General features: G+C 39.2%; 1 protein-coding gene across 1 annotated transcript in view; it reads right to left on the reverse strand.

Annotated features, from left to right (window-relative positions):
• The window catches only part of LOC112555893 (WD repeat-containing protein 44-like), a 32,205-nt gene that overhangs the window by 10,529 nt on the left and 8,551 nt on the right, over nt 1-13,125 (reverse strand). Inside the window, exons 5-15 of the mRNA XM_025224459.1 lie at nt 6,974-7,323; nt 6,067-6,361; nt 4,795-4,965; nt 4,203-4,397; nt 3,938-4,074; nt 3,664-3,759; nt 3,250-3,311; nt 2,631-2,692; nt 1,126-1,206; nt 455-499; nt 41-131 (exon numbers count right to left, since the gene is read on the reverse strand). Of these exons, the coding sequence (XP_025080244.1) occupies nt 41-131; nt 455-499; nt 1,126-1,206; nt 2,631-2,692; nt 3,250-3,311; nt 3,664-3,759; nt 3,938-4,074; nt 4,203-4,397; nt 4,795-4,965; nt 6,067-6,361; nt 6,974-7,323 (1,585 nt within the window). The remainder of the gene's footprint in view (nt 1-40; nt 132-454; nt 500-1,125; nt 1,207-2,630; nt 2,693-3,249; nt 3,312-3,663; nt 3,760-3,937; nt 4,075-4,202; nt 4,398-4,794; nt 4,966-6,066; nt 6,362-6,973; nt 7,324-13,125) is intronic.

Raw genomic sequence — 13,125 nt, forward strand, 5'->3', positions numbered from 1 at the left:
TATGGATTAAAGGAATAAAGATGGTGAGAGAAAGACTCACCATCCTCATACTTGCGACGAATGTCATCAAAATAACTGTAGCAGCTCTTGAGAACCCACACTCGCAGAATGCTGTCCTGACCTCCTGTTGCCTGAAAGACAATCAAAGCAGCTTGATGAATAAATGCAACTCACTTTTTTTTAAAAAGTATAAAAGTGTGCCAGAATTATTAAATTTTAAAAATTTCCACTTAAATCATTTCCTGCTTTATTTAAATACCAGAATAATAATTCCCACTGATTATGTGAATGACAAATATGTATGTGTGTGTATATTTAAAAACTGCTCTTTTACCACTATTTGCAAAATATGACTAAAAAAAATGAGATGACCTTTTCTCTGCTTTTCTTTTTTTTCAATAATTGCCAATGTTATGATTTATTATCAAAAGTCAATGATGGTGAAGAAACTTACCAAGAGTTTTCCACAGGGAGAAAATTTCATGGTCCAAATAGCACCCTACCAAAATTTAAAAAAACAAATCAAGTTTTGACAATTTCTTGCAAGAGTTTATTAACAGTATATCTGCCCCTCATCGCATAGCATCCCCTTAAAAATGTTTAAATAACTTTATTTGAACTAAGACTTCTGTTAATGATTTTGTGTTGAACTGTAAACCTTATGTAAACCTTCATGTTGTGAAAGTAAGTTTTCTCAAGCTTCAGATTTCCTGTCTCAACATTTATTCTGGACTGTAGCAAAAACATGCTACATCACTAAGCACCTGATTTGCTGGACTGTGATGAAAGGTGAGGGTCAGCAGAGGAAAATTTCACCATTTTATGATCTACCTCTTGCAAATGTTTGTCCAGTTAAAAACAATATATATATTCACCCAGTTATTAACTTGTGCAGAAATATATGCATATACTTTAAAATGCAATCAACTGCTGAAAAACTTAAGGCAAGAGGGAATCTCTACATCACATAGATAATTTCTCTGAATAATTATTTTCACAACCAGATCAAACAGTGTGAAACCACAAGAGTTACAAGATTCTTGTTTAAGCAATTCTTGTTCACATATTTTCAACAACAGACTCAGGGATGGTATTAACACCATGCTAATAATATTATGTACTCACCGTGTGTTCACCTGTCAGTTCTTGAAGAAGGTTGGGTTGAGAAAAATCATATGGTCCCTTGTTAGTGTTTGATGACTTTATCTATCAAAAACGAAAAAGTAAGATGCTTACATCTTCTTCTCTTAATGGCAATGATGTCAATTATTTCACAATTTCACTTCATCCACTCATTAGGGACATGGGTTATACTTGTTTAAAGAAGCATGGACTGGAAGGGTGAGATCGAGTAACTTATGTAATGGATATGTTATGCCAGGACTATTGTTATTTATTAGCTGTTACTGGTATGTTCTTAGAGTAGCTTTTTCTTGCCTCCCTTTAAAGAAAATAAAAACTCCCGACAATAGAAAACATGAAGCCCATGGAACACATGGGACCCACTGTTTGCTAGTGTGTGTTGTCCGCATTGAGTGTGTGTCCCTGACATGCTATTCCTATACTTCACACATCACAGGTAACCCATACCAAAAGCATAAATTGTACTCCATGTAACTAAAAATACATTCTCCTAGACTGCCTGCATGGCATACACTTTGAGAACTAGTCTGATATGCTGCAAGAAATATTCATCAGCAAAGATGATTAAGAAAAAATACGATTTTTAGTGGTAAAATTTCTTCTTCTTCCCCCTCTAGCTACCTCAAATACAGCTGTCCAAACTTGTTCCGGTTGAACAACCACAGAACATTAGGACATGAAGTCAGTTCAGCCCCCTCTCCCATCCCCACCTGTCATGTCAGTGAGCACTCAACTCCAGTTTTTCGCCTGGACTGAATCTGGAAACCACTGCAGTGACGCTGGAGGGAGATATTTGTCATGTAATCTGGTAAGTACTCAAAGAAATTTTACCACTTAAAGTGGTATTTCTTCTTCGTACTGTACCAGATGACAGCTGATGGCATGACTATGTGGAGACTAAATAAAAGGTGGAAGGAGTGGTAACTCACCTTGGCAGCAAACCTAGTGATGTGCTAGGCGAAACAACAAGCTAACACACCCCAAAACCAGCCAGGCTAAGAAGCTGTCTTAACTGTGTTAATGAAAGCTGCCTTGGGCTGGCCAAAAAGGCTATCAAACCTGCCCTATGCTGTGCTGCCAACCCACTGCCAATCCTTCTACCAGCATCAGAAGGGGTGCCAGGTCCAACAGGTAGAACCTGGGAACATCATAGCACACCTTCCTACTGCCTGAATGCTACTTTCAGGCCTTCCCTGCCGGTTAACCTAGTTGTTAGTATGTTGCCTTCACCATACTTCACAGGCTGGACTGGTATATCCAGTAAGAGACCACAAAAACGAGGTAGCTGCCACACGTCTTAACTGTTTGAAGCTGTGCAATAAACTTGAGTTGAGGGCTCACTAGCATGACAGGTGTGGATGGGAGGGAGGCTGAACTGATTTCATGTCCTACTGTTCGACCGGAACAGGTTTGGACAGCTGAGGTAGCTAGAGGGTGATCTCCACATAGTCATGTCATCTGGAACAGTATCAAGAAGAAATACTGACCTTGAAAATCTTCCCATCTACAGAGACTTCTTCCTCCACAGCTTGTTCATCTCCGTGCAAAACTACACAGTAAACAAGATAATGATGGCGATGATGAGGACGAATAGCTATTTTTGTAAATCCAAAATATATCACATGTAAATGACTTGAAGTGTTGTGTCATATACTGCTATAAACTAAAAATACTCTGTGTCGCAACATGGACATTAAACCCCCCCTCCTCTGTAAGCAACATGACAGACCAACACACAGGAATGCATGTGTGTGCACACACACATAAGCACTCATGAATATATTAGCGAGAGAAATAGGTTTTAAGATTCCACTCGAAGGACTCAAGGTTTGGCCTAGTTTTTTGTCAAGATGGAAGTGTTTTCCACAATGTCAGGGCAAGACAACAGAAGCGCAAGATCATTTTTATTTTTTGCAGTTTTACTTACTATCTTCCTCTTTTAATAAACTGTTTTGTTCTTCATTAGTCAGATAACTAGAAATACTTATCAGCCACATCAATCTATTATAATGAAGGAGACAACAGAACTTGGGAAAGAGAGTAAAAGCTAAAGCTGAACGTAGTTCAGCCTAAACAATACTAGCTAAACCTGTGAATGACACACACCATGGTCCGCCACACTCTTCATCTTGTTTACAGTTTTTCCCAGCAGTTTCTTGAATTTGGTCCTGCAAAAAGTTATGGCATCCAACTCAACGCTGTGGCAAAGAGGCATGATCTTAGTCATGTTGTCTGGTACAGTACAAAGAAGAAATGTATATATTTCAATAAAAATGCAAAGGGTTTTCAGTTCCCAGCCTAAAAAATGTTGTTTTTTTTTAAAGATGAAAATTATGATATAGTTCTTATATATTTTCAGAAACCAGATGCCCAATCAATTCATAAAAATTTGGGAAACTTTTCTTTACGCTATTTTTAATTCTCTTAAATGGTTAATAAAAATTTCTACACCTTGGGAAACATCGCTCAAAACTAAACCATGGGAAACATTGCTGAAAAACTACAGTAACAATCAGATACCCTTTCCTTCTCTGTGTGGTGCCAGATGATGCCACACTTTTCTCGGATCTTGAGTCTGATTCATCACTCAGATCAAGGTCACGTAAATTGGAGTCACTGCAACAAAAGAAACATACCACTTTACTTTTTTTAACATATCTCTGAGATTATAGATTTTACAGTCTAAGATTTTTGGAAAAATTTAACTCCATTTAGTTGTTCTCACATTCATATATTATAACAAAATGTAAATATTCTTATAAGTGTTTATATCTTTAAACAATAACAACCAAACCTGCTGTACTCCTTTGTGCGACGCATGATGTGGAGAGAGAGTGGGTTGACACACTGTGGCAAGCGATCTTCAGCCACACTGAGAGGCATCATCTCCCCTGTGTCCAAATTACGTACTGTCACCATCTCAAGTATTTCCTGTACATACAAAACGTGTATTATATCCCATTTTTTAAAGCTTGATAAAAAAATGTTCCTGTTACTGTAATTCACAAAACAAAGGCAGAATAAATGAACATTTAAGCAAACAAATTCCAAGTTTTTACTTGATCTGTCAGTGGACGACCTGAGTTAGATCTTGGCCTTGTTGATAAAGGCTGGTTAGACTTCTCCGCTTCCTCACGAAGCACTACCTGGCATCTGCCAGCAACACTTTCCTCTTTAGCACCACAGTTTTCAGTAAATACATCTTCAGCTGGATCCAAGGGAGACACAGTCTTGGCTACTCCAGCTTCTGCTTCCTAAATCCGGAAAAAATAGTTTCCAAGAAAAGAAAAAGGAAAAACTTAAAAATCACATCACTTTCAATGTAAAGAAGACTTACAAAATCAGACTTTGCAATATTCTGTCAAAATCTAACATTTTACATTTGCAATGCAGATGCATTCCATCCATGTACCCCGCTCCAAAGTTTTTAAAAAAAATTTTGTTCACATCTAAATTCAACCATGACAATAATGTGCTGAGAGTTTTCATGACAATCAATTTGTAATTCATCATTCTAATTAACTTACGAAATGTTCACAAAATGTATATGGTTGCATTAATTTCTCTGTGTACAAATAATTAAATGCAAGCAATAAGAGTACAAATTAAATCTCAAATCTTAAATGTCAAATGAGGCATCCAATGAGATACCTCAGTGTTAATGAGCCTGGATCCTTCCACTACACTACTGAGGTCCAACATGGCTTCCATTCCCTTGCTAGAACGTGGAAACATGGGGGAGGGCAATGGAATGGGGAAGGAGCTGAGTTCCTCCTGGGTCAGGTCACCTTGGTCTTCTGCAGAAGAACTTGCTGTAGGGGTCTATAAATATTAAAACAACAATATGTAAAGTGCATCAACCCATGGGGATGTTAGTTCAATATGCACAGTATTCTGTTTATGCAAGATATTATGCAACACAGATTATGCACAAGACTCTATTTATACAAGATATTATGCAACATGGATTTTGAGGATGGATTTGAAGGCTTCAATTTGAAGGCTTCAAGACACAATTCAAAGAGAAAAGGGAAAAGAATTCCAAACAGTGGGGTCTGAGAAAGAAATACCTTTGCTTTACTCTTGCATATCTGCAAGCGTTCTTCTGATTCAAGAAGTAAGCTCACAGCAGGTCAATTTAGACCAAATAGGAATTGTAGCTAGAATTTGAAATTCTAGTATCCTATCTTAGTATTCTGGTAATATTCAATGAAAAATGTAATGTAATATGCCATGAAAAATTGGTAACTGTCAGTAATGCCTTATTACCACTAATAAGAGGATGGAATTCTTTAACTAAAAAGTTAAAATGTAAAAGTTATATCTCTAATCAATTAATTATATTCTGGCTATTTGGGATTATTGTACAAAAATATATTTTAAATGCAGCTTCAAAACAAACTTTTCAATCACCACAGAGCACTTTGAATTAATGCAGCCATAAACTTTTTCTGAGAAGTTAAGTTATCAAGTATGGCTAGTCTGAAGTCTGAATAAATGACAATTTTTCATGTTTAAGACACAGTTTTTTGGTTTTTTGTTTTATAGAGAAGACAGTAATATTGCAGACAACATGGCATACTTTTTTTAAAGTTAACTTAAAAATTTTGTCAGCATCATGGTCATAATATTAAGCAAGCAATAAAAATAACTACAGTGAAACTTTGTTATACAGCCCTATTCCTGCTCTGGCTTCATAATAAGTACAATCATGATATACACAACTCCAACAAACACGCAGTGGCAAACACAAGTAACATAAACACACAAAAATGGTTAATTCACCAATATACATAATTCTTTTCCTAAGACATTACAGTGACTTTCTCTTACAGAATCTTTTCCCTACCTTGCAGCCTGATGCTCATCATACAAATAGCATCATACTTAACAAACAATAAAAAGAAACAATATAGAACATACCAGATTTGTTTTCTTTCTCTTTCTAGGTGGTGCCACAGGTTTGCTTTGAATAAGCAAAGTATCTGGTGGGGTTCTGGTCTTTGTACTCTTGACAATATCAGGTTCTTCACCTGCTGTCTCTGTTTCTTTAATGATGTCATCAACCACTGACTGGGTGGAGAGGTCAAAGTTCTCCATTTTTCTTTCATTCATGAGCATAGTAAGTCTCTTGTGCTGCTGATCTTTCTCTGGCTGAAAACGAGTCAAGTTCAAGGCCAGGTCCTGAGGCAAAGCCGTTGCTGTCTCTGATTCTACACTAAAAGGAAACAAATATTACATACGATAGCAAAAGTTTTTCTTGCCAACAAACCAAAATAGTAAAAAAATCTGAAAAATTCTAAATACATTTTGATCTCCGCAACTAAGATTTTACAGCATTTATTTAGAAGAAACCCTAAAAATATTGATCTATACATCATTTTAAGGTCACTAAACCTTTGCCATCTTATGACTTTCTGCAGACATATTTAAGATTATAAAAAAAATGAAAAGTAATTTTGATATCAGGTCTGCTGCTTTGGTCAGGATTTTTCCTGTTCCGTATTGTCTAGTACGCGTGAGTTTTGGGTACAGATTTACTTCCGTGTACCACTGAGCCCTAGACATTCTTTCATATGATCACTAAATGCACAGGTCAGAAAAACCCTACAGTTTACATGGACTACTGCTCAGAATAAGGGGAAAAATATCCCCAACAATTATAGTTTTCATTGAATACTGTGTAGTGTAATATTTAAGAACATTTAAACCCTTCAGATTAGTTTGATTGCACCTTTTGTATTTATACAAAGATTATCAGATATACACAAATGTTAAGACCAGATCAAGTGTAATAGGGTGGAATGGTAGATGGCAAGAAAAGAAAAACCTGTCATTTCTCTCCACGCTGACCCTCTCTAGAGGTCTGGAATCATTGTTGGGTAAGTCTCCCCAAGAACCCGATCTTTTCTTTGCATGCTGCCGTGTTTGGGTTGGAGCACTAGAATTTTCCATCCGCTCAATCGTGTGTGACTTTTGACCAAAGGCACTGCCGGTCACAGAAAAAACATCTGGCGCTTCTGAGGCAGCAGAAGTGCTAAAACCAGGGGAATCTTTTTCTAAGGAAGAAGAATCCTGAGAAGAGAGGTGTGCTAGAGAACTGTCACTGCCCAGCAGCTGCCGCATCTCCTCTAACTTTCTTCGACGTTGTTCTTGCTCAAATAGCTGATGTCGCACTTCCTAGCACACAAATAAACAAACAAGTACATAATAAAAGAAAAAAAAATTGTAAAGTAAATTCTCTATCTTCAATACATACCTGACAATATGACAATAGAAGTTATTCTACTACCCCTTATAGCCCCATAGTTTCCTCCCTTGACAAGAACTTTTTAAAAAACAAAAACAAAACAAAAACAAAAAAGAAAACAAAATGAAAAACACAGTGTAACCTACTAGCCTTGCATTCTCACCTAGTGTACTCTTAAAAGGTTCCTCGCCATTTCTATCCTATGGTTTAAAAGCTGAGGCAACAGAAAGAAAGGGGCAGATCTAAGACATGTTATTGAAAAAGATAATTTTTACTTCTTATTTAACTTTACCCGGTGACATGTCTATAGGAGAATAGGTGGCAGGCTGAGCCCTAAAACACCTGCTAAAACTATGCTGCCTTGGAAAGCTGCCCATTTCTTTAAATGAGACAGACCCTTGAGCAAAAGAAAAAGCACAATTGTAAGACTTGCCCACCAGATAAACAAGACCTGAGTATGCCCTAGTATGTGTGCAAGATCCAGTGAAGGAAACTCAAGCGTGACCCCCACCCTACAGCCCTCCTAAGAATTAAAAACCTTTGCTAACCAGTACGCACCAATGTTGAACTGTGTAATTTGATCATAGTCCCCTGTTCCAATATTAACAAATGATGTCAAAAGCTCTTTCCCATCAAAAAATTTTTTTTGGTAACTGAAACCCACAAGATGTTGTGTTTCTTGATTACCACAACTCCATCCACATACTGGAAAATTAATTTTATGTACCAGTATGAGAAAAGAACTATTGTCTGCCAATTTGTTGTCTTTTCTTCAAAATGGCTAGACCTGGGTGGCGCGTTGTGCTTACAAGGGGGGCGCAAAGGTGGTCATTTTCTAACAGTTTTTCTTATACCGGTATTAGTGAAATTAGCTTACATTGCTGGCTAAGGGGGGTGCGCGGACGTACCATTGTTCGTCAGGGGGCGTCACAAGTAAAAGGTTGAGAACCGCTGGGCTAGACTGACCTAAGCCCATAGAAAAGTGTAGTTGGCCAATAACACATAAAAGGGATTGAAGATAAAGGGTTTTATGTAAAGTGTGCATGAACATGAATGTGCAATGATTTTCATGCAAAATCCAATCTTTTTCAAACCGACTGACCAAATTTATGTCGGGTTAAGGATGATTATGATTTAATGTGAGCTAACCAAAACTGTATTATAGTGAGTAATCCAAGCTATTGCAGTTACCATCAAGTTGCTTTACTCCACCCCAAAGCAGTAGCACAAGAGTTGTCAGTCTTTGTCAACGGTGTAAGGCACAGACTTATACAGATCGCACAGTATAGGTTTTGAATGTAGCTGGGATGGGATTAACAGTACACATATTTAGCATATATAGACTTGATGTCAAAACACACAAACATATCAAAATCAAATCAAATCAGACTTTATTGTCTGTCAAGGAGACCCAAGACAGATATATACATATATTACGCAAAGACAGTAAGCAAAATTTCAAATGTGAAGATTTATTATGTAAGTTTTAAAACAGTGCCACACTTGTCTTCATTATAAAGCTGTAATGCTAGGCTCATCATACTAATTTGAGTAATAAATAATTATGAACACGATCTTTAAATACAAAATTGCAAACTGAATTTTGCACATTATCTACATGTCCTATAAACACACAATCCATAATAAAGTTTTCTTTAGATGTCAGCTACAAATTAAACAAGAACCCATATTTACTAAGAAAGTGTTGTAAAGAAATTGTTTAACATCAATGAAAAATAAGTTTAAAAAACTCTAATACTTTGTTACTTTAAGACCTTTATATCACTGTAAAAGTAATAATGCATTTTTATTCTCTTTAAACTGTTACAAAATATAATAATGAAATTATTCAATCCCAGATATGACCTAGCAAGTTTCAAAATACTACAGCTGCCAACTCTATAAATACAACAAAGCAGGATACGATAATAACACTTTTGACTGTAAATAATGTTGAAACAACTTAATAATAAAGCTTTTTATTGAGTGGCAGGCATTACAGAAAACAACCTGGTATTGCCTTTATCAAAAAGACATTGTGAAAATAACAACAGGACTTTGGATTATTGTTTAGATTAATGGCATCTAATGTACTGAGAAAGAAAACTTACCAAAATGTAAACATTCTAGTTAAAGGAAAGCAAAGTTATTTTACAAATGTTTTATAATTCTGTTAAAATTTAATTATTGACAACCTATTCCTTCAACAATAAATAACATAGTTTGCTGGTGTTTAAGTAATAGTCTAGTATGAATGAAATTTTCTGGAAATAAATCCCTTGTGGCAATGTTAGTCAGCAATTTGGCCACCAAAATTTTCTCCCATTAACCAGACTGCACTTTTTGATGTTCACAGTCAACTGCACAACAGTTTCACAATATCTTACTTCATCAAGAACACTTACTAGGGCACGGCTAAACCCCCATTGTTTTTTAACTTTAAAAGACCAGATGGACACTCAGATGCAGGTACATCTGTAAAATATATTGCATGAATAAGTATTGTAAAAGAAAGTACTAGCCAGTCAGCAACTCACTCTTTCCTAACTCCACACACCTGTCCTCATGAGAATTATAGGAACTATTACTTATTAGCATTATTTATTGATAGCAAAACGTAAACCACAACAATAATTTCTAATTCCTCAATCTGTATGTACTTATGAATCACACTTGTGATCCACAACTATTGGTGATATAAAATAATAATAATAACCATAAGGATTTATATAATATCTTTCCAAAGATTTGCTCATAACACTTTACATAAATCACAAATAGACTAAATAATAATAGAAATATGACTGTCAAGCATTTGTTGACCTTGCTCAGAAAGCTGCCTGCTTTCTATCATTTCTTCAAGAATGCTCTCTAAAGTCACCTTTGCTCTTTTCTCCCTCTTTTTGGTATTATTCAGTTGTTGCCTCTTAACTCCGCCAAGGACGGTCCCAAGCCCGGCTGAAAAAGGAGGAGGGTTGGGCGTGGGGCTAGCACCCCCACCCCGTAAAACAAACCCTTGCTACAAAAACATCGACAACAGCAAAACAATGGCCAACAGTCCTGGAAGAGGAAGGGCCTTCACCTAGAGGGAGTATGACGTGTTGCGGTGAAAGCCGATCTTTCGGAAGCTACAACACCGACCACCCTTCTATCGACCAGGAAAACACTTTCCATGGGCACGTGGAACGTGCGAACTATGTTCGAGGCAGGAAAGGCAGCCCAGATAGCAGCAGAAATGCGAGACTACAAACTGTCACTCCTCGGACTTTGTGAAACTAGGTGGACGCAGTCAGGACAACAGCGATTGGCAACAGGCGAGCTGATCCTCTTCTCGGGGCATGAGGAAGACGGCGCACCACACACAGAGGGCGTAGCGTTCATGCTGGAGAAGGAAGCACAGAAGGCGCTTATTGCTGGGAGGCAAGAGGTCCCCGATTCATCACAAGCGTCCTTCTCTACAAAGAAGAAGAGACTAAAGATGAATGTGATCCTGTGCTATGCCCCAACCAACGACAGCAGTGAAGACGCCAAGGAGCACTTCTACGACGAATTGCAGAGCATCCTGAACAGACTGAGTGACAGAGACATCAATATCCTCATGGGAGACTTCAATGCTAAGATTGGAGCAGACAATACAGGATATGAAGAAGTGATGGGGAAGCACGGTCTAGGAGACATGAACGACAACGGGGAGCTGTTTGCTGACATCTGTGCCATGAACAACTACGTGATTGGTGGAAGCGTGTTCCCACACAAGAAGATCCACCGAGCAACATGGGTTTCACCAGACCATGTGACAGAGAACCAAATAGACCACATATGCATCGCAAAAAAGTTCAGAAGATCGTTGATGGATGTCAGGGTCAAGAGAGGAGCAGAGTGTGGCGTCCGACCACCACCTTGTGACAGCAAAGCTTAAACTAAAGCTGAAGAAGAACTGGACAGACCACGAAAGAAGAAAAGCAAGATACAACGTGAACTACCTGAAAGACCCCAAGATGAAAGAAGAATACAAGACAGCAGTCCACAACAGATTTCAAGCACTCCAAGAACTACTTGACGAAGAGACACCCCCAAATATCGAGACCCAGTGGAACAACATCAGAGAGTCTTTCAATACAGCATGCGAGGAAGTCCTTGGAAGAAGGAAACCAAAACAGAAAGAGTGGATCACACCAGAAACACAGAAGAAGATCCTCGAAAGAAAGAGAAAGAAAACTGAAATCAACAACAGTAGAACTAGATCGGAGAAGGCAATAGCGCAGAAAGAGTATAGCACAGCGAATGCCGAAGTGAAGCGGAGCATCAAACAAGACAAGAGAACCACATAGAGGAGCTAGCAACAGAAGCAGAAGAGGCAGCAGCAAGTAGGAACATGAAGAGACTGTACGATACGACCAAAAAGCTGACTGGAAAGATTAGACATTCAGAGCGACCAGTCAAGGGCAGAGACGGCAACACACTGATGGGAACAGACCAGCAGCTGAACAGATGGGCCGAACACTTTGAGGAATTGCTCAACCGACCACCACCAGTAAATCCACCAGACATCGAAGAAGCAGCGAGAGACCTACCGATCAACTGCAACAAACCAACCAAAACCGAGATCAGAAGAGCCATAACACAATTGAAGAATAGTAAAGCCCCAGGACCAGACGAGATACCAGCAGAGGCACTGAAAGCCGACCCTGACCTATCCGTCAACATGTTGCACAGACTGTTTGAGAGGGTTTGGAAAGAGGAACAGGTCCCGGCAGACTGGAAAGAAGGACATCTCATAAAGATCCCCAAGAAGGGGGACCTCAGCCGATGCGAGAACTACAGAGGCATCACTCTTTTGTCCGTGCCTGGCAAGGTCTTCAACAGAGTCATACTGGAGAGACTGAAGGGCCCAGTGGACCAGATACTTCGAGAGCAGCAGCAGGCAGGCTTCAGACAAGACCGATCGTGCACAGACCAGATAGCAACACTGCGGATCATCGTAGAACAGTCTATAGAGTGGAACTCGCCTCTCTACGTCAATTTCGTGGACTACGAGAAGGCATTCGACAGTGTGGACCGAGAGACGCTGTGGAAACTGCTGAGACACTATGGCATCCCGAGGAAGATCGTCAACCTGATCCGCAACTCATATGAGGGAATGACGTGCCGAGTAGTGCATGAAAGACAGCTAACAAGAAGCTTCGAGGTGAGGACAGGGGTCAGGCAAGGCTGCCTGCTTTCACCGTTGCTGTTCCTGATCGCAATCGACTGGGTGATGAAGCAAGCCACCAATGAAAGGCGAAATGGAATCCAGTGGACTCTGTGGAACCAACTAGACGACCTTGACTTTGCAGACGATCTGGCACTCCTGTCCACAGCCACCGACAGATGCAAGAAAAGACATCAGAGATCCAGTCAGCCTCGGCACAAGTGGGGCTACACATCCATAAGGGCAAGACCAAGATCCTGAAGGTCAACACTGACTGCGAAGAGCCAATCAGGTTGGATGGGGAGCCGCTAGAAGAAGTCGACACCTTTACCTACCTCGGGAGTGTGGTGGACAAACAGGGAGGGACAGACGCGGATGTAAAGACAAGAATTAACAAGGCAAGAGGCGCTTTCATAAAGCTTGGAAAGGTCTGGAGCTCCGGGAGCATAGGCTACACGACAAAGATCCGTCTCTTCAACTCCAACGTCAAGTCAGTCCTGCTATACGGAGCAGAAACATGGAGGACGACCAAGGGCACAAC

Source organism: Pomacea canaliculata, linkage group LG14 (assembly GCF_003073045.1).
Source record: "Pomacea canaliculata isolate SZHN2017 linkage group LG14, ASM307304v1, whole genome shotgun sequence".
Taxonomy (NCBI): Eukaryota; Metazoa; Mollusca; class Gastropoda; order Architaenioglossa; family Ampullariidae; genus Pomacea; species Pomacea canaliculata.